This window comes from Triturus cristatus, chromosome 1_2 (assembly GCF_964204655.1).
Source record: "Triturus cristatus chromosome 1_2, aTriCri1.1, whole genome shotgun sequence".
Classification (NCBI taxonomy): Eukaryota; Metazoa; Chordata; class Amphibia; order Caudata; family Salamandridae; genus Triturus; species Triturus cristatus.
The window spans coordinates 988272279-988299726 of record NC_140580.1 but is presented as its reverse complement, the minus strand read 5'-3'; the positions used below and the strand labels follow the sequence as shown (position 1 = coordinate 988299726).

General features: G+C 45.9%; 1 protein-coding gene across 1 annotated transcript in view; it reads right to left on the bottom strand.

Annotated features, from left to right (window-relative positions):
• The window catches only part of MAMDC4 (MAM domain containing 4), a 394635-nt gene that overhangs the window by 306331 nt on the left and 60856 nt on the right, over positions 1-27448 (bottom strand). The window contains exons 3-4 of the mRNA XM_085611032.1: positions 7845-8012; positions 3588-3713 (exon numbers count right to left, since the gene is read on the bottom strand). Of these exons, the coding sequence (XP_085467158.1) occupies positions 3588-3713; positions 7845-8012 (294 nt within the window). The remainder of the gene's footprint in view (positions 1-3587; positions 3714-7844; positions 8013-27448) is intronic.

Sequence of the window (27448 nt, the reverse complement as noted above, 5' to 3'; positions counted from 1 at the left end):
AAATCCTTCCAAAAACCATTCAGCGTTGTCTCATCAAAGCGAATGCGAATGCAAATATAAAAAAAACATAACATATCCTGCTAAGAAAGCACCCAACATGGATGTATGTAAGAATATAAAGTACACAAATATTGACATGCCAAATATCAACAACAAGAATGAACAACATGAACACACTGGCTTCGTATAGACAAGCGCATCGAACACAAGACACTGTGCACAATGTTCAAGATTAAACATCAGACTGCTCCTGCATACTTGCAATCTCTTGTCCATCCTTATGTCCCTGTCCGCCCACTTAGATCTGCATCACAGGGCAATTTTCATGTTCCTCGTTTTAGGCTGTCTAGAATGGGAGGTCGTTCTTTCTCATGTCTCGCTCCTAGGCTGTGGAACTCACTACCTCTGTCTTTGAAGCTCATTACTTGAACTTTCGAAAGAATTTGAAAACCTGGTTATTTTCTCGCAAATACATTTCAGCCACAGTGATCCCCTTATTGCCTGGTCATCGGCGGTGCCGGGAGACCCCATTGTGGGTAGCTGCGCGCCTAACAAATCAATTAATAATAATAATAATAAGTATATATTAGTAAGCATAGATGTGATATTCTTAATTCTACATCTAAGTTTATTGACCAGATATATATATATATATCAAAGCTCCAAACTGTCCCCAGTTAGAGACGCGCTCAGAAGGAGACTCGCTGTTGAAAGCATTTATTCAGGTAAAAACTTGCTCAGCACACCAATATATATATATCACAAATCTTTTTGACTTTTTAGTCGGGGTCAGAGGTCATGCTGTGGCAGACTTGATATTAGCTTTGGAGAGCTTCCTGAGTTTTTGGCAATCACTATGGGACATTATTAGCAACGTTCGGCAGCATTGATTTTTAAATTGGTTTTGATAGATTTTATGTTATACTGGCAACACAGGGTCTCGAGATTGGCTGTATAGTGTAAATGCTCGCATCTAACCCACTGTGTTATGTTCAAATTGGTTTACATGTTTGATAGTTCATTCTGTCTGCATTATTGGTCAATTTCAGCAACCTAAAAAAAATGCACTGTGCATTATATTTTTGATGTTGCGCCTTACCAGTATTTATGCTAGTGTCCAGCTTATAGCATGCTTATGTTACATTTTGTATTTTGGCTGTAAAATGAACACATGCGCTATAGTATGTCTTCTATTTTCATTAATTATTCCAGTGGGAAGGGCTATATAACATATGGGAAATACATCGCCAAACTAGATAGACAAATGTCTCTTGAAGGCCGAAACGTGTCTCTCCTTGTGCTTGGGATTGAGGGCGATCTGCACAAATAAAGAAATGCCGAATCCAGAACTACTTCATGTCCGTGCCTGCTTTCTATGGAGTTTCTGTGGGAGTTGGTTGTTTGGTTCATATATATATATATATATATATATATATATATATATATATACACACACACCCACACATATATCGTTCAAATATGTATGGTTGAGTACAGTAAGCCCATATTTATTTTCATATACTTTCCATCATGATTCTCTGGTTGTCGATATTTTGGCTTGTCAATATTTTAGACTCACTATTTTGGTGGTTATACATTCAACATAGACACTCATCTTTGGACTATACCAAACACTATATGTTTGGAAGGAGTCTGATAGTTGCACAAGTCAGTGAGTTCTTTTGACCCTAAAATAACAGAAACTTTCTTATGCTTAAATCATAAGCTCAGTTGTGGCTTATCAAGAAAAGACTAAGTATTCTCCATCAATGGAAATTGACAAAAAATGTTGCACCCATAAAAAGAAAATGTAATCTTACAATGAAAAAAACAAGCATGTTCAACCAAGAGACCTGAAGGGAATCTTATTAAATTGAAGACAATTTTGTCCCACCAATGCAAATCAAATAAAGTTCCACAAAAGCAAATATGCATATGAAAATAAGGCTTGACCAATGTATTCCAATTTGAACATATATGTGCAAAAGGAATTCTGCACTATGTCATTGAAAAGAATGCAAATATCAAAAGGAACATAAAATATCCATTGAGAAAACACCTACCCCGGGTGTATGTCAGAATACAGAGAAAAAAATAATGACATGCCAAAATACCAACTGCCAAAAATCTCATGAAGATAAGTAGACACCGGTAAGTATAGATTTACTATTCTGAATTCCACATCTAAGTATCTTTGCAATACATATATCATCATGGATCATGTGTCTAGGGTAAAGTATAATGAACCCATATTTACCTATATATGCTTGCCTTCATGATACTCTTGTTGTTATTTCATACTCTATATTCTGATGGTTATGTCTCCGACATATCTAACAGAAGAGCAGTGAATCACACCTAACCTAAGAAATCACAAATAATACCAACAACAGGAGTCCATTCAGTAAGCACACCTGCACCAGATAAACTAAATGGGATGTTGTTAACAGAAATGAAAACACATATCACCTGTGATAACTCAAGTATGTCTTACTTAAAACATTTCAAATTTGGACATTTCCCATTTCCTTCACACATCACTTTTTCCTGAGGTCCTGAAGAAAGCCTCCCGACCCTTCTGGGCAATCTAGGGGCTGAAACATGTCGACCAACTACTCAGAGTAAAAGTGCAGTGGACTCTTTACACGTCCTATCTGCACATCTTTGTATTTTTATTTCTATCCCTTGCACCGAACGGAATAAAATTGAGTCCAGGCAGCAAGAGGAATTTTTAACATAATTTTTCACATCACATGAGCACTTCACATTTTTTGTACTTTTACATTCTTTCTCTGATCACTACTGTAACATCCGGTGGTTCCCTCCGGGCGGAGGAAGCATGAGAGAAAACCCTATGATGATGCTGTCACGTAGTTAAAATCAAGGCGGAGAATCAAGATATACCGCCCCTGAACCGCTTTACGTGAATGAACCAATTTTACAATTTTTTATATTACCAAATATCGGAAACAACCAACCGAACCCTGGTGACAGGTACAAGTGATCCATTCCCCTTGATTATTAATGATTAGCTGGAAGCCGAATGATCACAGCTTCTTCTATCTCCCTTCACATTGATTTAAGTATTTCAATAAATACAATTAATGCACTATCTTGTACTGAATGACAAAAAGTTCACCACGACTGAAGACTGATCGTTGTGAGAAAATCCAGATGAGTCATAAAAAGATAATTTCAATATAGCTGATCAACGACAACTCGAGTGTCCAACCAAGTCTTATGTTTGTAATCAAGACCAATTCATGGTTTTTAAACAGACATCCATTTGCCTAATGTGATCCACAAGTTTTCTAATAGCAGGAAATAGAGAAGAACTTTGTGGGTTTAAAGAAACCTATCTAGATAATTTAGATAAGGACGACATGCCATCAATGAGCTATGAGGGAATTATTTTGGTATTATTTAATATTTCATGGCATAACAACTCTGCCCCCACCCGCATAATACGGACATGTGCAGCATGATTAGGACTGTCCCCATTGTTATCATCAAAAGGTTTGCAAAGTACCTTGGACCCAAGAATACAAACTTTTTGGTATTGTATGATGTAGAATGAACACATTTACCTCCATCCCACATGTGGTAATGGATTCTCACTTCACAGGTTGCTGCTGCATCTCGCAGTGTTGGAGATCTCAGCTTGGCTGTGGCGGGGGATTTTCCTCTGTGGGCTTCTGCAGCCATATACCAACCTATTAAAAAAAAGACAGATATTTGGAGAGAATAAGTATGTGCTCTGTGTTCTTTTCAACTCTATCTGCAATACTGCATATTTTTTAATGAATGCGCCACATGTTCTGAAATATTAAAATACCTGGACACAGTCGGTTTCAAAAACTTTTTTGTGCATGTTTTTTTTTTAACATCTTTTCCAAATAATACAATTCTACAGAGATTTGAAATACTGAATATATTCTGTGGTGATTTCAAATATTATACACAATTACTACTGAAAGTTCATGGGTTCTGCATACTCTTTTACAAAACCAATTTGTGGGTTCTCTAGGTGAACTACAAACTCTCAAACAGAAACACAGAATTCCACGCCTGTTCCATCGGAAACAACCTGGGTGTAATACTGCATTACTCTTCTCTACAGGCCTTTCCCATAGCATTGACTGACCTCATGCGCCGATATCGAGTTGGCCTTGGGTTGCAGATAGGCAGTAAACTCCTTGTACCACTTGAAATACAATGGCCAAAAACCATCTCCATGTAGATTAGGAAAGTTTCTGTTTGTCACCACCACAAGCTTAAACAAGCCCTGTCTGCAACAACAACTTTAAAGCCAACATTGTAATAGCAAAAGGCCCAGCAAGAAAATAATTATCATTCTACACCCATATTTTCCTTCATTGTAACAACAAATTAGCAGTCACCAACCACCATTCCAGCAAACTCCTCCAGGCTCAGAGAAAACGACTTACAGTTCTTTAACAACATATCACTCAAAATCAGACAACAAACTGCCTCACATCTGCAGTCAGTCTTCCCTAATATTGTAGACCACACAGGACAGCAATGAAAGGCTTCTCTTCTTACTCAAAATCTTTACTCTTTCCACTCATATAGCAGCCCTCATTGTTCTATCTCCAAGTATTACTAGCTCCTGGCTCTGTCTACACACACGGTCTTCAACCACAGTCAAGGAATAAGTCTCTTCCCTATACAGCATCTGGATCCCCACCCTCAACGCGTCCCAAGAGCAAAACATGATCATATACATGCACTGCCCAGTTCTCCAATGACTGAGTTGGCCTGGTTTGAGTTGAACAATAATTGTAAATACACAAAGAAATAAACAAAAAGGGTACATCTAAGATATATCAAGTACTTTGCACTTCTTGAAAAGACGCTTAAATCTGACAATCTTGAAAATTCTCAAAATAACAATACCATTTCAAGCATACCTTGTATGGGTTTGCTTGTGGGAAAGATGTTATCATCTCTCTCCTGAAACACCTTCAGACATGCAACTTTCCCTGCAACCCAATACCAGACAGACTGACTGCCTCCGGTCAAAGACAGTACGGATCCCCTGATATTCTTGGATCATACTGAAGCATTCCCTACAGTACTCTTACACAAAGCCAATTACCATTTCTCTCTATGAAAGAAACTCATTATTTCCCTAATGCAGATTTAACATTTTCTGAATTGTCTTGACATGCCTGCCTGGACTAAGGAAATGCTACGCAAATCAGTCATATGGATTCATAGACATTGCAGAAACAAATATAAATTTGCCGATGCAGACAGAATATCTAAAACGATTTGATCCCAATAATTCCAGAGGTTAATATGCTATTAAAGTGGTTTGAACTCAAACCAACCAAACCTGGTTCAACTGTAGCCGTAGAGAATTTTAGATGAGCACCTTCATATGACCTTTTGACCCATGTGGTTCTTCAGGTTTATATGCAACTGAAGTAGTATGCATGAACACGACTAGGGCTAGTCCACCTGCAGCCTTGAGGGCTGTGGTTGTACTTCATGCGAGAAGCCATCATCTTTTCTACCACAGGATCCAAGAGGCATTCTTTAACAAACATCTCAGAGACCTATGCTTCTTGGAAAAAGGCACCAAGAACTAACACCAACAGGATCATGCAAGCTTCCATTTCCCCATTTATCTCCATTTCCGTCCACATCATACTCCAGCCAGCTTAAAATCCACAAGACTGGGGGGCAAGAACGGACATAATGCATGATGAGAAACGCCCAACTGAGCTCCAGGTTGGTCAAACCCACCATGATACCCCCTTCTGGCTCTTCGCTCACTAGAGCAAGCCCATGTGGCAATTCAATATTAGTACAACCTCGCCCCCCCCCCCAAAAAAAGCTCAGCTTTTATTTTTTGCTGTTCCAACAGTTGGGTTTCCGCAAAGTAACATAGAATCTAAAATGATAGCCGTGAGGGTGTGAAGGAGAAACAGAAAACTGAAAAAACAGAATGGCCTACTACCATGGGTCTTAAGACCAATTTATAGGACAGTGCTTTACTCCATTTCCGAATTACCTACACAGCGGTATTAAATATGAATTATTCACATAATTTTATTTAGCAAAGAATGCGTATTTGTTTTAAAGATATATATTTTCCTATATGAATGCCGTCTTTGTAGCACTGCACCAACATCTCAATTCAGGTTCATGAAGCAGGCATTCTACGGGACATTTGAACCTGTTTCTCTGGGAAAGCTGGTGCCCTTGACCAGACCTCTCTATGTCCTTGCAGGTGACCTGCAAGGTGATTCCAGACAGGACTCTGCAGCCCTGGCTAGCTAGAGGGAGCCCAAGGTTTCTGTTCAGGGAACACAGTTCAGAAGAGTGCATTCAAATCCAGAATCCATGGGAAGGACCTAGAAGATAAGGGTAAGCATCTTGTCTCCTGCCTGTCCGACTTCCGAGGTTGTTTGCACATCACCTTGGCTTCCCACACCCTGATGTTCAGAAATCCAGTTATACCAGTAAGACCTGCTCTGAGACTAGAGGCCGAATGAATCCAGCGAAGACTCTCAAGCCAACATAATGGCATAGCAATGAACCTTAATGATTCTTATCAATGGCCCCACTGGCTATCTAGATGGCACAAGCACTGATCCAAGTGATGGTTGAGGAAGCGGTCTCAAGGGCATTTTAGGGCCCTCTACCATATCCTTCCAATAAAACCAAAAACGCCAATTCCCCAAAATCAATTAAACACTTTGTTGAATCTTGTTTTCAGTATCCCTAATTCTACTGGGAACTACAGCACATGTACTAGGACAATGTTATGGTGTTTCCTGTCTACCCAATCAAAAATACAAGCCCCCCCTCAGGACTTCCTCTGCAAGCCCAGCTAAGTCTGAGCCAGGAATCAGTCCTAGCACTGAGCGGGTTCAAGGCTGCTATGACCATTCACATACCTAATCACTCTTACACTGCGAGCATTCACACCAAGCCTGGCAAGGCGAAGCAGGGGGGAAATCAGGCATTGTGATGAGCACCCCTGCCGTCAAAGCTACCACCATGGAAGGTTTACTTGTCCACAACTACAGACCCTGTCCTCAGCTCCTTCACCTGCCGTGGGCCCAGTGTGTCGGGCACACAGTTCTCTCATAGGGACAAGCAGGATTTGATACTTAGGAGCAATAGTGTTCTGCGGTACTGGGGCAGGCTCGGAAGCACTGAAATATGTTACTGGCTCCAGTTTAAAGTTGCATCTAAAACCTACAGGTTTTCAGCCAATACATTTCGAAACGAGCTGCCAAATGCCACATTTGGCCTCCGTTTTTCCCAAAATATTCCTGGGTAGAGTGGCCCCTTCATCCTCCCCCACCTTTTTGCACCTGGCCAGACTTCATCTATATCCTCACTCGCTCAGCGCAATGTGGGAGAAATGTTGCAGAGGCTGATTTTGGGTCTCTCCTATCCACCCAGACCCTTGAGATGGCCGATTGCAGAACAAAGAAAATCAATCAATACAAATCAATCAATCAATAAATACATTCGGGAATCTCCTTGATGGCAAGGTTTGCAATTCAGGTCCACACACAAGAATGAAGTAATTGACTAAAGAGGCTGGGTTGAAAGGCTTACCACTGGCAGTACGGAGTGTGTGAGCACCTCCTCCTCTATCTCCTGTAAACAGGAATCGGGATGAAATGTCTTACCTAAAATAAACTGAGAAATGGAGGAGGAGGTACTCACACTCTCCTCACTGATCATTAACTGAGGTATAAAAGGTTCAAAACCTCGAGAATTACTTTCTCCAATACAAGATATAAGGTAAATACGTCCAGGAGGAGAACCCCCGAACCTTCTTTCGCAACCAAACCTACCACTGGCGGTGCCCAGGGTGTGATCTGCAACTGGCCCAGTTCCATACATGGAGAAGCCGCCTCGGTCGCGGATCCATCTGTATGCAGAGGTGCTGACGTCCTGCCAGCCGCAGGTGTCCTCCTCAAAGTCACAGGTGAAGGGAACTCCAGGGGACTTTGTGCGATAACCTGGAATATGAGAAGAGAGAAGGCCGAGGTCCTTGGTGACTCAGGGAGTAAAGGCAGTGCTGGAACTTGGCAAAGCTTTCTCTACTCTTGTGGATGCTACACCTGCAGTGTGAGTGGTGAAAGCAACACGTTATCACTAGTGCGTTAAAAATCGTGCCTCGCGGGCAGGGCGTGCATCCAGGGAGGATACAGTTGTGGAAACAACAACAATGCAGGAACAGTGAAAGTGATCATTAGGTCTGGTTGGGCTGCAACGTGTAACGGTGTGCGAAACTGTTGTGATTTGCTATTTATTAGTGCATATACTACATATATCACAGCTTTTTTTGACAATAGATAATGTTTTCAGTTTTTTGCATTGTGTTTCTATGGAATCTACTAAATCAAAAACGTGGAGCGCTCATATGGTAATGGTGAAACAAATATGTTGGAACTAGAGAGCTACATGGTGAAATCACACACACACACATAAAACTTGGTGATAAGAGTAAATTCGACATGGCTACCCTAAACATGGTGGCACAACTACCTCTATTTGACAGCGTCCCAGTAAATCATCTCAGAACTGGAAAACGTGGCGAAGAAACGTTGAAAACTTAGTGACCACTAACTCCAAAAACATATGAATCTGTTACAAAGAAAGTTCTGTTATTTGGATGCTTAGGGGATGCAGGCAGGAGGTTTTTGATCATCAGCCTGCGATAGAACCGCCAGAGGACACTTTTTGTGCTCGGGATAAATATAAGCAGGATGTTTGACGCCTTTTTATTTTTTTTTAAACAAACTTTGTTTTTTTTTTTTCTTTTTTCTCCTGCTGTCAAACAGACAATCACTTTATACATATCGTCCATACAACGTTATAAACCTTTGACGGATAAGGCCTGCATCAAATATGTTACGTATTCATCATCGTGTTTATCCTGAGACGTTACACTCAACAATTAGTTCCATGCAGTGTATTCCCACAGTCTTAAGATACCAGTCGCTTAACAGAATATTGATAGCACATCATCACTCAATAACACTCCCCTCCTTCCCTCTATCTCCGCGCCCCCCCCCCCCCTTCCGGCTCTGGTGATATAGTGTGCAAATCAATTGAGCGTCTCTATCAAGTTTAATTACTTTGCATGTAGGGTCTGAACGCGCTGCTCCTTCTATAGACTGCAGGGGACTAATATACTTAGTACCATTTTAGTTTGGTCATTATTGGGTACTTGGAATGGCTAGGGTATTGTCCGGGATGCTTTCTATATGCTTCCACCATTGTGTCCCACTCCAAGGAGATTGGGTTCTTCCTCAGACCACGGGCTTCCTCTCTACGCAGCGCCGCGCTTTCCGCTCCCACCCATCCGAGCACTTCAGTATGCCACAGACACAGGGTGGGGGCCCTGGCGGACTTCCAGCGCATGGTGATGGACCTTTATGCCACTATAAGCACTAAGTCCAGAAAACGGAGCTGAACCTTTTGGGATTTCGTTCGTCTGCGACTACCTACTCAAGGGCCGTGTTCCCCATAAGCAGGTGTGTTACATTTCCCAATATGTGTGTAAACCCCTCCAAAACTCTCCAATGCATACACACGCCCACACCATATGGAGTAGGTCCACCTCAGGTAGTTTACATCGGGGGCAGTGATGTGCTGTTTCCGGGTACTTTCTGAGCAGTCTTTGCGGGGTCAAGTAGGCTCTGTGTATGATCATATATTGAATAAACTGGAACTTGGCGTTGTGTGGTATTTTCCGCGGATATTCTAGTATGTCCCCCCATTCCCTGTCCGTTAAGTCCCGTCCTACATCTGCCACCCACTGTGTCCGCAGGGCGTCTAGTGGGATTTGGGCATGTGTACGGATACTGAGGTATAACCATTTAATGAGGTGACTGCCGTGTCCCATGTAATACAGAGATTTGACAAACTCGTTCGTCAGGGGTTCCTCCCGTTCTGGAGCCCATTATCTTTTAATGTAATGTAATAGGGCGGCATGTGTCATGTATAGTGTGGCTGGCACTCCCGTCGCACCTGTAAAGGCGTCGTGGTCCATAAGTGTCCCATCTCCAAAAAGTGCCCCTATAGTCTCCACCCCTACATCCGACGAGGGTCCAAGTACCCTTTGCGTTAGTCTACCGCTCATCAGTGGCACCCCAATCAATGGAATGTTAGCGGCGTATCTACCGCCCCAAGAGGTATATTGTAGTGCCTTACCCCAACAATGTAGTGCCGTTTGGAGGAGGTGTGGAAGCGCCGGGAACACCTTACTATTTGGCAACTGTAAAGTATGGAGCGTTCCCTGCTCAATGTGACTGGAGTTATAATCAATTTCCTGCAAGTTGCGCCCTGCAGTCCAGTAGGATAGCCACTGAACTTGACATGCATAATAGTACGTCCGGAAATCTGGAGCTCCCAGGCCGCCCCCACGTGTGCTGATTTGGAGTTTCTTAAGGCTTATTCAACATCGTATCGTACCCCATATCAAATCTATCAGGATAGTGTCAAGTGTATTAAGGGACGTTGCGGGTATTACCAACTGCAGATTTGTAAAGTCATATAGAAGACGGGGAAGTACTACCATCTTAGATAAGGCCACACGACCCATAGCCGATAAGGGCAATGCGGTCCAGAAAGCTACCTGCGATCGGATTCCCCGGATGGTCTTACCCAGGTTACCCTCCAGCATGTTCGCTTGTGAACGGTACACGTTAATGCCCAGGTATTTAAAGGTGTGAGGGGCTGCTGGTAACCTAAGTTCTACAAAAGCAATACAGTCTGGGTGTATTCGGTCATGAAAGAAAAAGGCATTAGACTTAGATTCATTGATGGATAAGCCTGATATCAATCCGAAGTCAGCAAATATACGGGGAAGCAAGCCCAGTCCCTCCAACAGGCCTGCCATGTATACAATGAGATTGTCTGCGTACGCCGATATCAAGTGTATAGATGTGCCTATAGGGATACCGCACTGTGTGGCCTCTTGTCGTATACGGAGTGCCAAAGGCGCTTGGCCAGAACAAACAATATCGGGGACAGGGGACAGCCTTGCCGCATACTCCTGTGGATACTATATTCCCTGGAGATAAGCTTCCCAGTGCGGACTCTTGCAGTGGGTGCAGTGTACAATAATTGTACCCACTTCACGTATTCAGGGGGTATGCCAAGGCATGCGATAGCCCTGAACATGTATTCCCACTACAACGTACCGAATGCTTGTCTCATATCCAGGGGTATACAGCCAACATTTGGGTGATGTGTGAGGTCAGCAGACATGAGCTGATGCAGTCTGCGTAGATTTAATGAGGTATTCCTAGCTGGTATAAACCCACACTGATCTATATGAATCAACCTACTAAGGTATTGTTGAATTCTGTTAGCCAATACCTTACTTAAAATGTTGTATTCCATACACAGCAGTGAAAGGGGGCAATAGTCTGACATATCTGCCTGATCCCTGCCTGGTTTAGGCATGGACACCACCAGGGCCTGTGCTGTGGTACAGGGAAAATGTCCCACTTCAAGCGATGTCTTATATAACTCCTCCAAACGTGGAACTTGTATCTCAGAAAACCTATCAAAGAATTCCACCGGCAGCCTGCCCGGGCCCGGTGTTTTATTACGTGAGAGTCCGCCTATAGCTGCTTTAATCTCTGCCCTGGTAATAGGTCCCTCCAGGTCTTCCTGCATACCTGGCGGGGTTTGTGGATGCGGTAGGTCCGTAAGGAACTCATCAGTGGAAGACTCCCCTAAGGGGTTTGGGGCGCTGTACAGCCCCTAGTAATAATCGCTAAAGGCGTCGCTAATAGCACACTGTGTGCCCACGATCCCCCCCTCCCGACAGTGCAATGCGGCTAATGACAGTAGTGGGATGATCATTTCGTATCAATTTCGCTAAGAGGGTACCCGATTTGTCGGCGTCTGTATGGTGTGTTTGTGTATAAGCTCTATAGTCTATCAGCCTCAGCGTTTCAAGCAATTCTTCATGTTGGATACGTGTCTCTTGCAGTGACGCTTGTTTGGTGGTGTCATGCACTGCCTCCTGTTCTAGTCTTGACATATTGGTCTCTGTGTCCTGCAACTTCCGATGCACCTCTTGTCTGGCCCCCACTGTGGCACTAATCGCCGCGCACCTGATGACCACCTTCATGGCATCCCACTCCACCAGTGGTGTGGTAGCAGTGTACCTATTTTTTGTAAAATAATTCTGTAGTGTTGTAGAGAGCGTTTTGCGAAACGTAGAGTCCTCTAGCGTTTGGGGCCAGAGCCTCCACATAGGTACAGGGGCCGGTATTCTGCCCCAACTAAAAACTGTCTCCAGAGGGTTATGATCCGAGAAGGTTTTTGCTAAGTGTGTGGTGTATATAATTTGACCAGCTATGGAGGTGGAACACATTATCCTATCTATCCTGGTATGCAACTGGTGTACCGGGGAGAAGAAGGAATACTCCCTGTGCAGCGGGTTTCGTAGTGGCCACGTATCGCATAGGGACCAACCCGTCACCCAGTCACAGAGTGCTGCTGCCTGCTAGTTGGCTATCACATCCCACAGGGGAGGATGTGAACGATCTAGGGTGGTGTCCATCACTGCGTTGCAGCCGCCCCCTATGAGCCATGGGTGCGCTTCCCACCCCGCCAGTACTGAGTTCAGACTCATGAAATATTTGTGTTGGTCATGATGGGGAGCATAAATGTTTCCAAGTATAATCGGTATTCCGTCTAGCGTACCACGTAGAAATATGTACCTGCCCTGTCTATCTACTCATTTGTCTAGCACAACAAATGGTACTCCCCCTCTTATCCAGATTGTCACCCCCCAGGCAAAGGCAGAGTAATTTGTGTAAATGACCTGGCCACTCCATTTCTTCCTTAATTTCGCGGCCTCTGTTTCCATCAGGTGCGACTCTTGTAGGAAGACTAGCTGCGCCCCTCGATGGAGCAAAAATGTGTGTACCCTATGTTGTTTGTGTACAGAGCCTAACCCCCGGACATTCCATGTGCCAAATTTATATTTATCGAACACCTGCTGAGCCATTCACTCACGTGATTCCTCTACCCTGCAGCAGCATGTGCAATCTTGTGAGACTTAATGCTTTTAATGCACCAGAGCAATGTAACCCCCAACCTAAACACAATACCAGGTCATGCCTGCAACCTAAAACAGACCAGACCAAACAAGATGAACAATAAACATATACCCAATAAACTGTAGCCATTGCAAAGTGGGGACTGGCAGTCGCAGCCATCGCGTAACTCAACACATATCCTGGAGCTCCCTAGAGCCCGAGCGTATCATGTAGGATATTACATTTGTCATAGCAACTTATATAGAAACAATGAAAAAGGATATGTAAATTCAGAGGAGCAGTGCGCCGGTAGCGCTATCATCCACGACAGATTACAGCTATTCAACCCTCATAGTCAGTTGCTATCCCAGTATCCCATCTGCCGTTTGCGGTGTCACTGTAGGGAAAAACTGTTAAGCTGCCTTCAGAGTCCAAGCGAACCATACTGTGTTCTGACGATTCGGACAATCTGCGGGAGGTGCTGTCTCTAAAGGCATTCGCAGCTGCCAGGGCTGTCTCCTTGCTTGTCTGGGCCTCTTTCTGCATGGGACCGGGAAGTGACATCCCATTTGTGGACTCAGTCACTCGTTGTGATCGTCATTGTCCCGCATTTCTAGGTCTACGTGATCCTGGAGAGGACCGACCGAGAGCTGTGTGGGTTCCATAACTTCAAGCCATTCTTCGACGTCTTCCGGGCTCTCGAAGAAGTAGGTCTTCTGTTCATAGATTATCTTCAAACGAGCGGGGAACAACAGAGCATACTTGAGATTCATGGTGCGTAACCTTCTCTTTACCTCTTGAAATGAAGATGGTCTCCATTGCAGCAGCAGTGTATAGTCGGGATATAGTGAGATTAGACAGTTCTTAAACTGGATCTGTGCTTTTTTCACATGCTTTCTGTTGTAGCGTATCACGGTCCCTGTAGTTGAGGATTTTCACGATTAAGGGTCTCTGCGGGCTCACACTTTCGACCTGCCTGTGGGAATCTGGTGCGCCCTCTCAATGCAGAAAAAATCTGAGAGGCCCTCCGGGCCACATGCGTGCGGAACCAGCGCTCCATGTAAGCCGTCGCATCAGTTGCTTCGCTTCGTTCCAGCAGCCCTATGACACGAATGTTATTGCGCTGTGCCCTGCCCTCCACGTCCTCGACTCTGTCCATCAATCCCGTGACCTGCTTCCGAAGGGATTGGAGCTGATTCGCATGGTCCTTGTGCTGTGGCACTAGGTCTTCTAGTGTGGAGCTATGCTCCTTCACCGTGTCAGCCAGCTTCACGTGGTCTGCTTTCAGTAAGGTAAAACCAGTAGTGAGGGTGCCCATTTGCTGTTCAAAGGCCCTCCTGGACTCCGTCCTGTGCTCCCACGTCTGCTGTGGGAGGGATCGTATTGAGTGATTGCATACTCAGTGTTATGTCGTCCTAGTCCACTTCTTGAGGGTTAGTGGCTGTGACCTCCTGCATCTTACCCCATGTGCGGCCCATCACTCCACTTATTTTCAGTGCGTCATGGCCCTTGAGCGATTGATCTGTGCGTCAGAGAGCCCAGAATTGTCGCAGCGGCTATGGTAGTGTTCTGTGGGCCTTAGCGCCCAGTATATCCCTGTCCACCCACGCTGTGCAGGAGATCTGTGTACCAATTGCACGAGGAGTCCCGCTAGGCAGCCCACCATGGGTATCACGCAGCTACATATCTATCTGGGCGTTCTCTCCGTCTCAACTGCAAATGCCGGGCAGGGTAGATCTCCTATGCTCCAGGGTACACTGTAGCAGGTGCCAGGGAGACAACACATGCCACAGGAGCCTTCCAAGTGGTGAGGCTCCCACACACCACTCAGCTGCTTCCAATGTTCAGCAAGATTACGACTCCCCGCAATCTCCGCCTGCAGTATGCCGCCGCATAGGGTGTGCCAGCCTCAATGTTGGGGGGGGGGGCCGGGGGAGAAAGGGGATTGCCAGATGGCCACCACTTCAGCTACTGTCCCATCCCTATCTCCGCAGTATCTTCATGTTCATTAGGGATCCCCACGGTCGTAGATCATCTTACAGGAGGACAGACTTGAGCCCCCCACTCCCTATTCGCAGCAATGCCAGTCCTCCAGGTCAGGCCACAGAGTGCAAAGTCCCGTTATCAACCCCCGCTGCCTCGCAGGGAACAGGGGCAAAAAGAAAGGGGGGGAGTGGGGAAGAGGGCCGAACACTGCCGTCCCGCCGGTTCACCAGTGTCTTGTGCAGGGAGGGCTCCGCCCTCCGGCAACCCGGAGTGCATGGGGGTGGCCCCGCTATTGGAGGACACCACTCCTCTCCTTCCTCCTTTGCGTTGAGCCCCGCTCCCGCAGTAACTCATGGTTACACCATAGGTGCCCACCAAGTGCAAATTCCACATGCCCCTGCACAAGGGGCCTGAAATGTGCTCCCAAAGTACATCCCCGCCAGTCTTTCAATGGGGGTTGAACTGCCATAGACAGGCTGGCGGAGATGCAGCATCCAAATCTGGCGGGCAGTGTCTGCTTGGCACTGCCACCATTTTGTGGATGCGGGGTGGGTCCGACAGGCAATCGTAACAATTGCCTCTGTCGGACCCATGGTTGACGGGCTTTATGCCCACCAGGAATACCGCCCGGCATCCTGATCTGGCAGGCCGTAAAAAGACCTTACGATGGCGGTGAATCCGCCCCCATCAGCTTGCCGGTGGCGGGTTCACCACCATCTTAATCAGGCCCTTACTATTGTACTCATGGAACAGAATTCAATATTAAATCATTCCCATAATTTAATTGTGAATACCCTCACGCATATAATTCAGTTGCCACATTCCCACCAGTACATTTTGCACACTGAACCGAGGGAAGGTGCCTCCTCGGTGGGTAACACAGGGGCAACGGAGATGTTAAAATCCACGTTAGCCAAGGTGACACTCTATTTGTTTCCCATCTCCAGGAGAGAACTCAAAGCCTTTATCTTTTCTAATACTTGACCTAACGCACAAACCCCTTCTCCATGCCAAAGTTCACAAATATCTTCCCTTCCTCTTTCTACCTCCTGTTCAATGTGTACATTTATGTGCATCTTCACATGCCCATTTCTTTTTCTCCTGGACCTTTTCGTAAATGTTGGCCTATGCTTCTGTATGGAACACTGAGCTTCTGAATATGATTCAGGCAGAAGGCATGGGCGATCCGCAAAGGGGGGTGGGGGTAAGGGGTCCTGGAATTTTAACTAGCCCTTTAAAAAAATTCAAGATTGCGCTGCCGATATAATACCGGCAAAGCAGTCTTGAAATGTTTTCAATGATCCTCCCCTCCCCTCCCTGAAAAAATGTCTGCAGATGCCCATGGCAGCAAGGTATCCCCCCCCATAGAATACTGTTCTGCCAAATCACAATTGGCCGGGTGTTGCTGTCACCCGTTTTCCTGGGTACGGACCAGGGGCGCAATTAGACACAAACTTCGGGGGGGGAGAGGGCTAACACGTGGATTCGTGGAGACAGAGACATCATAAGAGCTGAATCAAAATTACTTGTGGGGGGGCTCCCTTCACTTCTCTGATGTAGTGCGTAAAACACAGTCATTCTTTGAGACTACATGTGGCAAATAGTGCATTTTAAAGCAACCAGGGTCAGTAACATTATTCTCGGCATAAGATGATTTTGGAGCTCTCAGGGAATTTTAGCATAGTGAATGACAAATGTTCTATTTTATTACACATTAGACCAGTATACCTGGTGCAATGTTAAACACCAAATTCTATTTTACATCATAATCTCGGGCAAATCGTACACTCCAAACACTCAGGGCCAGTTTTGTCAAACTAACTAGTCTTAAAAAAATCTTTAACTAGATATTTCACCATCCTTCCACCAAAGGAAGGTTTTGAAAACTGGAAGCAAATAATGCAGTTTAAGCACATTTATTTAGTTACTGCTCTGTTCATGCTTCATTTACCTGCACACAATACTTTTATGTTATTTTCTGAATATGATGTTAGTATAGTAAACAGCTTTGTAGCTGTCTGAGGGAAGCTGCCACATATCCTAGCTCTATAGCACAAAGAATGTTGAATATATATTATTTGGTACTTTGTGACAACTCCCACCAAATACTTTTGAATTTGAAATTCTTGGGTAGTCATTTAGCAAGAAACACAACCCATGTTTAATAAGATTTGCTCTAATACCATAGATTAAGGATAGAAACTGAGTACACAAGCCTGATTATAGATGATACCCCCACATCACAGATGGGTGTCAATCTGGGATTACCAAGGGTAAAATATGTTGACCTAGTTTTCCATTTGGCACTCATCACACTGCACTCAGTACCCCTTGTCCAAGTGAAAGGATCAGAAAATAAACAGAGCTTTGTAAATCTTATGTATTTTTTACATTCCAGTCCCTCTACCTAGCCACTCGGCAGCAAATAAGTAGCTCTTGTGGAGCTAAGCATGTGTAAAGGTATCAACCTTTGATGTCACTACAGCTTTTGCTGCCATTTTAGTGAATAAATGCCATGGCAGCTCAGGGCTGATATTCAAACCTGCAATGTACCCCTGAACACAAATGGGAGCAGATTATTAAATAGCAATAACATGTGTGAAAATAATTTGCACGGGTACTCGAAGAATGAGAATGTATTTACTGAAAACAGTGCAGATTTCTATTGAATTCTTGTATGAAGCAAATGACGTATGAAATAAGAAGTCTTGGGGTGGAAGCTTAGTAGGAGTATGATGAAGTAATCCCAGAAAGAACTTTGGATGCTTGAGTCTGTCGTCAAATAAGAATGATGAGGCTAAATTAGAACAATTGCAAAACATTTTGGAGTAATCATAGTGTGAGAAAAAGACTGGACTGCAGACAAACTAGTCTCTGCTTTGTTGTGGCAGGCAGGAGATTAGGCCAATTGATAGGCCCTGCAAACCTAATCCCAACCTCACTTGAGTTAACATATTGGTTCATCTGAGCAGGAAGCAATTACTGCAGAGACAGAGAATACCTTCACAAAGTATTATCCATTTTAAGCCCTGCCCCTCCTGCTAACATTACCTTCTGCCCAATAAACTATTGCAGAAGACAAGACAACCATGCTGTCCTCGAATAAGTCATCTCTTCCTTCCACATTCCCTCCTGCTGTCTCCTCAGCTAAATGTAACTATTATAGCAAGGATCATGAGCGGTCTGCCTTGAGGACCTATGTAGAAGGTGGGCAGCTTCTACTTCCAAGGGGTTCTTCTTGGCCTGCCCTATTAGCTCCTGCTCTCAAAATACTTGGTCAGATATTCCTCTTTAAAATCACTTTTCATTACCAACAGGGGAATCTAAACAAAGTTTCACTGATACACACAGACTAGAACTCTGGCCTCAAAACTGGCATCCCAGCCCTCATTAATTTCCTTCAGGAAGCTACACACTGATGTAACTTCCTTCTCTGTCCACAAAGCAACATTTTAAAACTCACTCCCTGCAAAGAAACATCTCAAACCACCTCAGATTCAGGGATGCAGTAAAGACCGGGCTATTCATTTGAGTCAGTCACCTATGTACTGGCGTTAGGTATTTGCATCTCTCACTCCTCTTGGCTCCATTCCAAACTTAAGTGTATCTAACAATATTGCATGCATATATCTTTTCCCAAAAACACATTGAAAATTATGCTCATTAGGACAGCACAATTTTGTACTGTAAACTACGTAATTCTACTTAGGCTTTGAAGGAGAGTGTGATATCTATTGCATATGTTAAGTTAGATACTAAGAGGGGGGTCTCAATTTATCCGGTGTGATAAATAGCATCAATTGTGAGTTTTGTCTAAAAATGGGACATAAGATACAGGTTTTACTGTTCTCTGCTCTGTTATTTACAAGGCACTTATCCCCCAGCAAAGGTTTTCCTAGGTATATTTTGGAAAGGGAAACCTGTTGAAATTTACCTGGGAAAAATGTTGTGGTTTGGGGGCTTGCGATGTGGATATGTGCTGTACCAGGAGCTACCATACATTGCAAAATTAACTAGGCCAAACAAAATCGGTGGCTTTAACCACTTAAGTTCATATAACTCAAAGTTTTAAGCATGGTACAAAGGTGGGAACTACAAACTACAACACTTAAAAATATATATCTCAAATGCTTTTGAAAAGCATAATTGATGGTGCTTTTAAAGCTGTACCTAATTCTGAATGACTAACCATTACTCCACAGCACTCAAATAATTAAGATATTTGCAAGTGCTGTGATTTTCAAAAAGCAACATAACTGATGCACTTCTGTACTTTTGAGACTTTTATTTATAGGAGTTCTAGTATACAACACATTGTAAAACTGTTTAAGTTAAATATATACATTTGTGTTCTACATTACACAGGCTGCAGGATATTTTATAGTTTTGCAGGATTGGATTAGCTATTTTATCGATCCCAGAAGGATGAAAAGGTAATATGCCTTTGTTGGAATTCAAATTCAAATCCATGTCTGGCTGGCTTTATAGTTGGTTTGACTTACTGAAGGTTCAAGTCAGGCTCGAGACAGATGCCGTGCTCTGGCTCACCTTGAGGTCCTCTTAGACCCTTAAGACCAAAAAGAGCCAAGTTTGCTTGAGGCTTTTCACTTCCACTCACACTCCAACCTCATGCAGCAAGAATTAAAAACAAAGCATTGACCTGTGATGTAAAACATGAAAAAGTAATAGCCATCTAGTGTCTAAAATTCACAATGAGAAACCAGAAAAACTGAGTTCAATTCCAGCTTCCTTGCTTGACTAAATGGAGTGATCCTAGGCAATATTTAATTTCACCATACCTCCTTTTATTATTGCACATGGCATTACCTTGAAATATGTGAGCACTCTATAAAAACGTCTTGCATTTGATTTAATAGTCTATAATGCTTCTACATGTATAATAAGAATCTAGGCCACATTTAGGGTGCACATGACAACTGTATTACCTCTTAGTGGCTTATTTATGGGATTTTGGCATAGGGCAGTGCAACAAGACACCTGGCTGTACTGCCCTATGCCAAAGTGAAATGGCAGGAAGGCATCATATTTTTGTCCTTTCACTCTGAGCTGGTGTCGTTTCTGAAGCCTAGTGCTAACACAGGCACCCTTGAACCATGGTGCAAGGGTTCCTCCGTTGCATGCAGGATTGTTTTTGTGCAGGAATGGGCACCTTCCTGCCCAAAGACGCGCATTTACCTACCTGGTGGCATATTCCTGAGGCTATCTGATACTTGTCCTGCCGTGAGGGGAACGGTGCTCGGCAGCAGAGTCCTGGTGGCGGCGCTTCTACGCGCTTCTACGCACCTCGCATTGCCGTGAGGGGAACGGCCAACAAAAACACCATTTCCCAGCATTCCCTGCCCCGGGCGCCTGCTAATTACGTCATCATGCAGCGCCGGGGAGGGATTTAAGGCCGAAAGGAGAACCGCAGCGCGGGACGCGCATTTACGTACCTGGTGGCATATTCCTGAGGCTACCTGATACTTGTCCTGCCGTGAGGGGAACGGTGCTCGGCAGCAGAGTCCTGGTGGCGGCGCTTCTACGCACCTCGCATTGCCGTGAGGGGAACGGCCAACAAAAACACCATTTCCCAGCATTCCCTGCCCCGGGCACCTGCTAATTACGTCATCAAGCAGCGCCGGGGAGGGATTTAAGGCCGAAAGGAGAACAGCAGCGCGGGACGCGCATTTACCTACCTGGTGGCATATTCCTGAGGCTATCTGATACTTGTCCTGCCGTGAGGGGAACAGTGCTCGGCAGCAGAGTCCTGGTGGCGGCACTTCTACGCGCTTCTACGCACCTCGCATTGCCGTGAGGGGAACGGCCAACAAAAACACCATTTCCCAGCATTCCCTGCCCCGGGCGCCTGCTAATTACGTCATCAAGCAGCGCCGGGGAGGGATTTAAGGCCGAAAGGAGAACCGCAGCGCGGGACGCGCATTTACCTACCTGGTGGCATATTCCTGAGGCTATCTGATACTTGTCCTGCCGTGAGGGGAACAGTGCTCGGCAGCAGAGTCCTGGTGGCGGCGCTTCTACGCACCTCGCATTGCCGTGAGGGGAACGGCCAACAAAAACACCATTTCCCAGCATTCCCTGCCCCGGGCACCTGCTAATTACGTCATCAAGCAGCGCCGGGGAGGGATTTAAGGCCGAAAGGAGAACAGCAGCGCGGGACGCGCATTTACCTACCTGGTGGCATATTCCTGAGGCTATCTGATACTTGTCCTGCCGTGAGGGGAACAGTGCTCGGCAGCAGAGTCCTGGTGGCGGCACTTCTACGCGCTTCTACGCACCTCGCATTGCCGTGAGGGGAACGGCCAACAAAAACACCATTTCCCAGCATTCCCTGCCCCGGGCGCCTGCTAATTACGTCATCAAGCAGCGCCGGGGAGGGATTTAAGGCCGAAAGGAGAACCGCAGCGCGGGACGCGCATTTACCTACCTGGTGGCATATTCCTGAGGCTATCTGATACTTGTCCTGCCGTGAGGGGAACAGTGCTCGGCAGCAGAGTCCTGGTGGCGGCGCTTCTACGCACCTCGCATTGCCGTGAGGGGAACGGCCAACAAAAACACCATTTCCCAGCATTCCCTGCCCCGGGCGCCTGCTAATTACGTCATCAAGCAGCGCCGGGGAGGGATTTAAGGCCGAAAGGAGAACCGCAGCGCGAGACGCGCATTTACCTACCTGGTGGCATATTCCTGAGGCTATCTGATACTTGTCCTGCCGTGAGGGGAACGGTGCTCGGCAGCAGAGTCCTGGTGGCGGCGCTTCTACGCGCTTCTACGCACCTCGCATTGCCGTGAGGGGAACGGCCAACAAAAACACCATTTCCCAGCATTCCCTGCCCCGGGCGCCTGCTAATTACATCATCAAGCAGCGCCGGGGAGGGATTTAAGGCCGAAAGGGGAACCGCAGCGCGAGACGCGCGCGGGCCGCGCCCGGGCAAAGCCCGGGCCAAGGGCGGGCCCGTCCTTGCCCGTCATAGCCAGGAAGAGGCAGGGCAGGGCCACCCCCCTAACGCTGACTGTCTGCTGGTACTCATAAGGTATTGTTGACCTGTTGTGGCTGCCGGACTGGGTGGGGATCTGTCTGATTGTGGTGCACCTGTGCAATCCTGGATATTTGGGACTTTCCCCCTCTCTGTGGTTACCGTTGGACATCATTTTTGCTTATTCTGCATCTTGGTATCCTTTATATAACATCTGGAGATATCCAATGCATATGTACTTGGTTATTGGTGCATTTACCTGAGTCGAAAGGGAAAAGGGAGGAAATGGCAAATAAATCGGGCAAAGTAGGAAAGGGAAGGAAGGTTGTGCCCACAGGCTCTGTTATGGGTACACTGGATCAATTTATTGTACGTGCTACTTCTATTTTAGCTCATGAAATTGACCGCACTGAAAAAAGATTGTCTATGGATATTGCGGCCAATAGGAGGTCTTCATTGGGTCTTTTAGCTGGGGTAGTGTCCCCCATTGCGACAACCATCTCTACTATTATCCCTGGCCCAGTTGTTCAGCCGGCTGAGTGCATAGTTAATGATCTGGGTGCTCATACTGCATTAGTACACTCAGCACCAAGTGATACCCATAAGGGGTTGGATTCTACATCTATACCTGTATCACCTTCTGAGGGTCATTTAGACACTTTAGATGGTAGTACCTTGTCCGCTCCTTTAGGGAACAATGCTAGGACTAGTTATAGACGTGGGGCAAAAGTAGTTTACCCATTGCCAATAACTAAGAGGAAAAGGGGGAGTAAGGTGCAGAAGGGCAGGAAGGCAAAAATCCAGAAGCCAAACGTTGTAGTTGAATCTCCTCGAGGAAAAATGGTGCCTATAGGAAATAGTGTTGAGACCCCATCCCCAATATTGACTGTGTTAGACCATGTAACGCACCCAGGAACAGATATCCTGTCTGATTTACCACAGACAGTATGGGACAAAATCGAATTGCTAATTAATAATATCTGTAATCCTATTATTAAAAGATTAACCATGATTGAAAAAAGAATAGGATTGCTAGAAGTTGTAGAAGGTAAATCTACTAACATTACTAACAGTCTGAGGCCTACGGACAATGCTAGTAGTGGACAGTGTATGGAGGGGACTACTAAAAATATGGCAAGGTTAAATCCAGTAGTACAGGTCCCACAGAGAACGGTATCTTTAAGTATCCCTACCATGCCAGTGTGTGTTCCTACTCCCCAGACCTCCCTGCACGCTAAAACTGGAGCACAGGATCCAAGCATGGAGGGTGTAGCGTTGGATGGTCCAAACTTAATCCCCCCTGTCTGCGACAGGGGGAGTAGAGTGCCTTATGACACATCTCTGGATAGCCTTCCATGTTTGGACCTCCCTCCTGCATCCTCCCCCTATGTGTGCATTCTGACGGGGGTACCCCCATTGAAACCGGGACAACGGGAGAATTATAGTGATTTAAAAAACAAGTGCATTCATTGGTTAAACACGAATCGTTCACTACCATATGGAGCCTCGGCTAAAATCCTTTTTGCAAGAAGGGTGGGCTGGGTTGGGTCAAGACAGAAAACGATAGAGGGTGATTGCATCGTTATTAATTTTGGCGATGTCAGTACAGGGGAATTTATTTGTGGCTGGCATCGGCAAGGTATGGCTTCTAGGATAAAGCCGCTTCCACTAACATATTTTTACCCTGCCCCCCCACTAGGCCCCTGGAAAACTAGGGCATATAGGAGTGGATTGGTAGGGCGACCTGGGGGGGAGTTTGGAGTTCCAACAGAAAACAGATTCGAGGTCTTGTCCTGCCTAGAGGAGTGTGATTGACAACAAATTATGATGATTAAGCATCAACATCAGGAATGTACACCCAAAGATGCTATTCCTCCTGTTCTAGGCCTGAAGACATTAGCTACGGCCCCTAAAATCCCAATTGCACCGAATTATCCTTTAGATAGGATTTCTGTATCTAACCCTTCATCTGTCAATAGAGGGATGCACAAAGGGGAAAAGGGGGTTATTGTCCCAGCATTGCAGATGGAGACTATTACGCTCTCGGCTTTTCCACCTGCTCACCCTGGGTGCCCTATGTCAAACGATTTATGTATCCCTAGTCCAACAGCCCTAAAGTTGTTATCTTGGAACATAGCAGGACTGGGTGTCACGATCCGCGCTCGGGTGGCGCTGAGTGACGCATCTCCTCGACCCCTGGACTACGACCGAGCAATCGGCGACCGCAAGAACTACATCCCCCAGAGCTCCCGGTAGTTCACGTCCCACGTGACAGTTCACGCTGCCGGAAACGTTGAAAAGCAGCCAAATCCCGGAGAAGCAGTGCCGATGATTCTCTGAAGCCTTCGGTTACGCCAGACCCGAGCGGAAGGTCCTCCTCTGCGACTTGACCTCCAGACCACGAGAGACGCCGACTACTCCTCGACGCCTCCTTGTTCCTCGCTGGACAGCCTGTGAGTATTAAGGCAGACAACGCCCAAGGATTTCCGGGCCTCTCCACCTGGGGGTTTCGCTCCTCTGCTCCCGGCTCCTCCTGGAGCATTGAGTAGCAGCGCAACGCCACAGGCAACGCCCACGGATTTCCGGGCATCTCCACCTGGGGGTTTCGCTCCTCTGCTCCCGGCTCCTCCTGGAGCATTGAGTCGCAGCGAAACACCGCAGGCAGTGCCCACGGATTTCCGGGCCCCAGCATTCCCACAGAATCGCGCTCCTCGGCTCGAGACCTTGCTGAGCCTAGAGTAGCAGCGCAGACTCTTGACACAACTCATCTCCGCGACTCTGATCGCCACGGCAAGGTTCTTTACAGTTCCGTGACGTAACGGTGCTGGAGAACTTCGTGCGCTCAGAAAAGAGGAGAAGACACCCCTCTTGTTCCTCCCCCGGAAAGAGACGACCGGTAAGAGAGTAACACCAAGGGGAAGCCGGGGGGCCGGGTGAAGGGAGCCATCACTCATTGTGTGTTTGTCTATTCACAGGTTTCGCGCCCAGCCGTCCCTTTCCGTCCTTCCCTCGCTCACCTACCCCTTTCGTCCGAGTGTATTACACATCCGCCGGACTAGGGGCAGATGAGAGGTGGACCCCTTTAAGCTTCAGCGTCATCCTGAGGAGCGGAACCAGTGGGATCCCGACACTGGGTTCTAAATTGATACTTGCCGATTGGTCAGATTTTATTGAGACCCATGACCTGTGTTTTTTTTCAGGAATCTTGGGCAACAGAACCCCTGTTTCGTATGAGGTATCTTTCTTTCCAGGTTCCTGCGATTAGACAACTGAAGGGTCGACCAATGGGGGGTTTAGTTATATGGGTACGTCAGGCACTTAGGTGTAAAATTTCCCAAAACCCATAAATAGTAATGATATCCTAGGGATAAGAATAATCCCAGAGCAAAGTCCCAGCTTATGCATTTTTAATGTTTATGCAAGAGGATTGGTCGGCGGTCGACGCTCTCAGGTCGTGACTGACCTGGACAGGCTGTTGGACGATATACCTAGGGAATCTAGTCCGATGGTCGTGGGGATTTTAATACTACCTTTGAACCCCTGGGACTAAAAGACCAAGATCTGTCGGCGGAAGAGGATATACTATGGGGTATACACACACTTGAGGTGGAACCAATTAAAAAATGGACAGAGGCGGCAATACAGCTGAAAGGGTTGTGCATTGGGCAACGACTGAGGGCCGTAAATGGGCGTACACCTTCTGATAAGAATGGGGCTAACACCTTCAATAATGGTCGTAGGGCGAGCCGCGTTGACTATGTCTTGGTAGGCCTATCCCTGTGGCACTGTGTGAGGGACATGGTCGTTGTCTCCAGAGTAGAGAGTGACCATGACCCACTCACTGTCACAGTGGATGGCTTGCTAGGGGAAACCAAGCAGGTTACCCCAGTGGCAAATGCCAGTGACCTGGTGTTGTCTAATGACACACGATATCTGAAATGGACCAATGTTTTAAGCTCCCAGGCAACAATAACCGCAATGAATAATGAGGTGGATAGGGTACTAGAAGTTTGGGGTTTAGGTGAAAGAAATCAAGTTCCAATGACCCATGTAACAGAAATGCATACAGCATTATTTGATCAAATAGGATTGTTCTTCCAGAAACCTGTAAAAAAATCCCAGGGTAAGAAAACAAAAATAAAGGGATGGTTTACTGATAACTGTCGCAAGTTGCAGAGAAACCTGGGGCTAGCCATAGGGGAAGGAGATATAGTAAAAGTAAGACTGGCACGGGACTCCTTCAAAAAAGCTGTTAAAGTTGCGAAAAAACTCTGGGATCAGGCAAGATGGATAGCACTTAAAGATGCTTGTACGTTACGAAACCCCAAAGTATTTTGGGATACGTACAAGTGGGATAGGGGAGGGATTCCGGATCCCCCACAGAATAATGTTGCCCATCATCTTTGGGTGGAATACTTCAAACCCCAGTACGCCTCTGTGGAGGACGAGCAAGTCTTGGGTCCTATCGATATAACCTTTTTTTCTGGGGAGGTGTTTACATTAAGAGAAGTGGACAGGGCTCTGGACACCATTACCCCCAATCGTGCTCCTGGAATGGATAACATCCCTGGTGATGTGTTTTTAAACTACAAATCCTCATGGCGCCTGTATATAAGACATCTAGCTAATGCTATAGCTTGTGGGGCACCAATTCCGGCCTCTTGGAAAGGGGCCGAGATTATACCAGTTTTTAAAAAGGGGGATAAATCCGCTGCAGCCAATTATAGACCAATAAGTCTTATAGATTCCATGCAAAAGGTCATGGGGAGATTGATCCTTCAAAAGCTCCAGGCATGGATGGATGATGAGCACATTCTTACCCCATTGCAAGCAGGCTTTCGCCCCCTTACGAGTACTATCGATTAGGTTTTCCGTTTTATCAACATTTATTGGAAAACAGTCGTATTGGGGAAAGGTGCTCTGCATGTGGTATTCGTTGATTTGAAAGCAGCCTTCGATCTGGTACCTCGACGTAAGCTATGGACTGTTTTGGATGAAATGGCGATGCCAGCTGATTTACTGTCCTTGATCGTCCGCTTACATGAGGACAACCATGCACGGATCAGGTGGGGGACAAGGGGTGAGGTCACCGATTCATTTCCCGTTGAAAGAGGAGTGCGCCAGGGTTGCGTGCTTGCCTCTACTCTGTTTTCGCTCTTCATGAATGGGGTGGTTGATTTCCTCCAGGAGACCCCCACCGATGCCCCTGTATTGGCAAAACAACATATACCTGTCCTCATGTTCGCGGACGATACATTGATAGTTTCTAAGACCCCTAGTGGCCTACAAAAGGCACTTAGAAGGTTTGAGGATTTCTGCACAAATCAGGGTCTTATAATTAATACTGAAAAAACTAAATTTATGACATTTAACGAGCACAAATCCTTTCGGGGTAAGGTATTTTTGAAT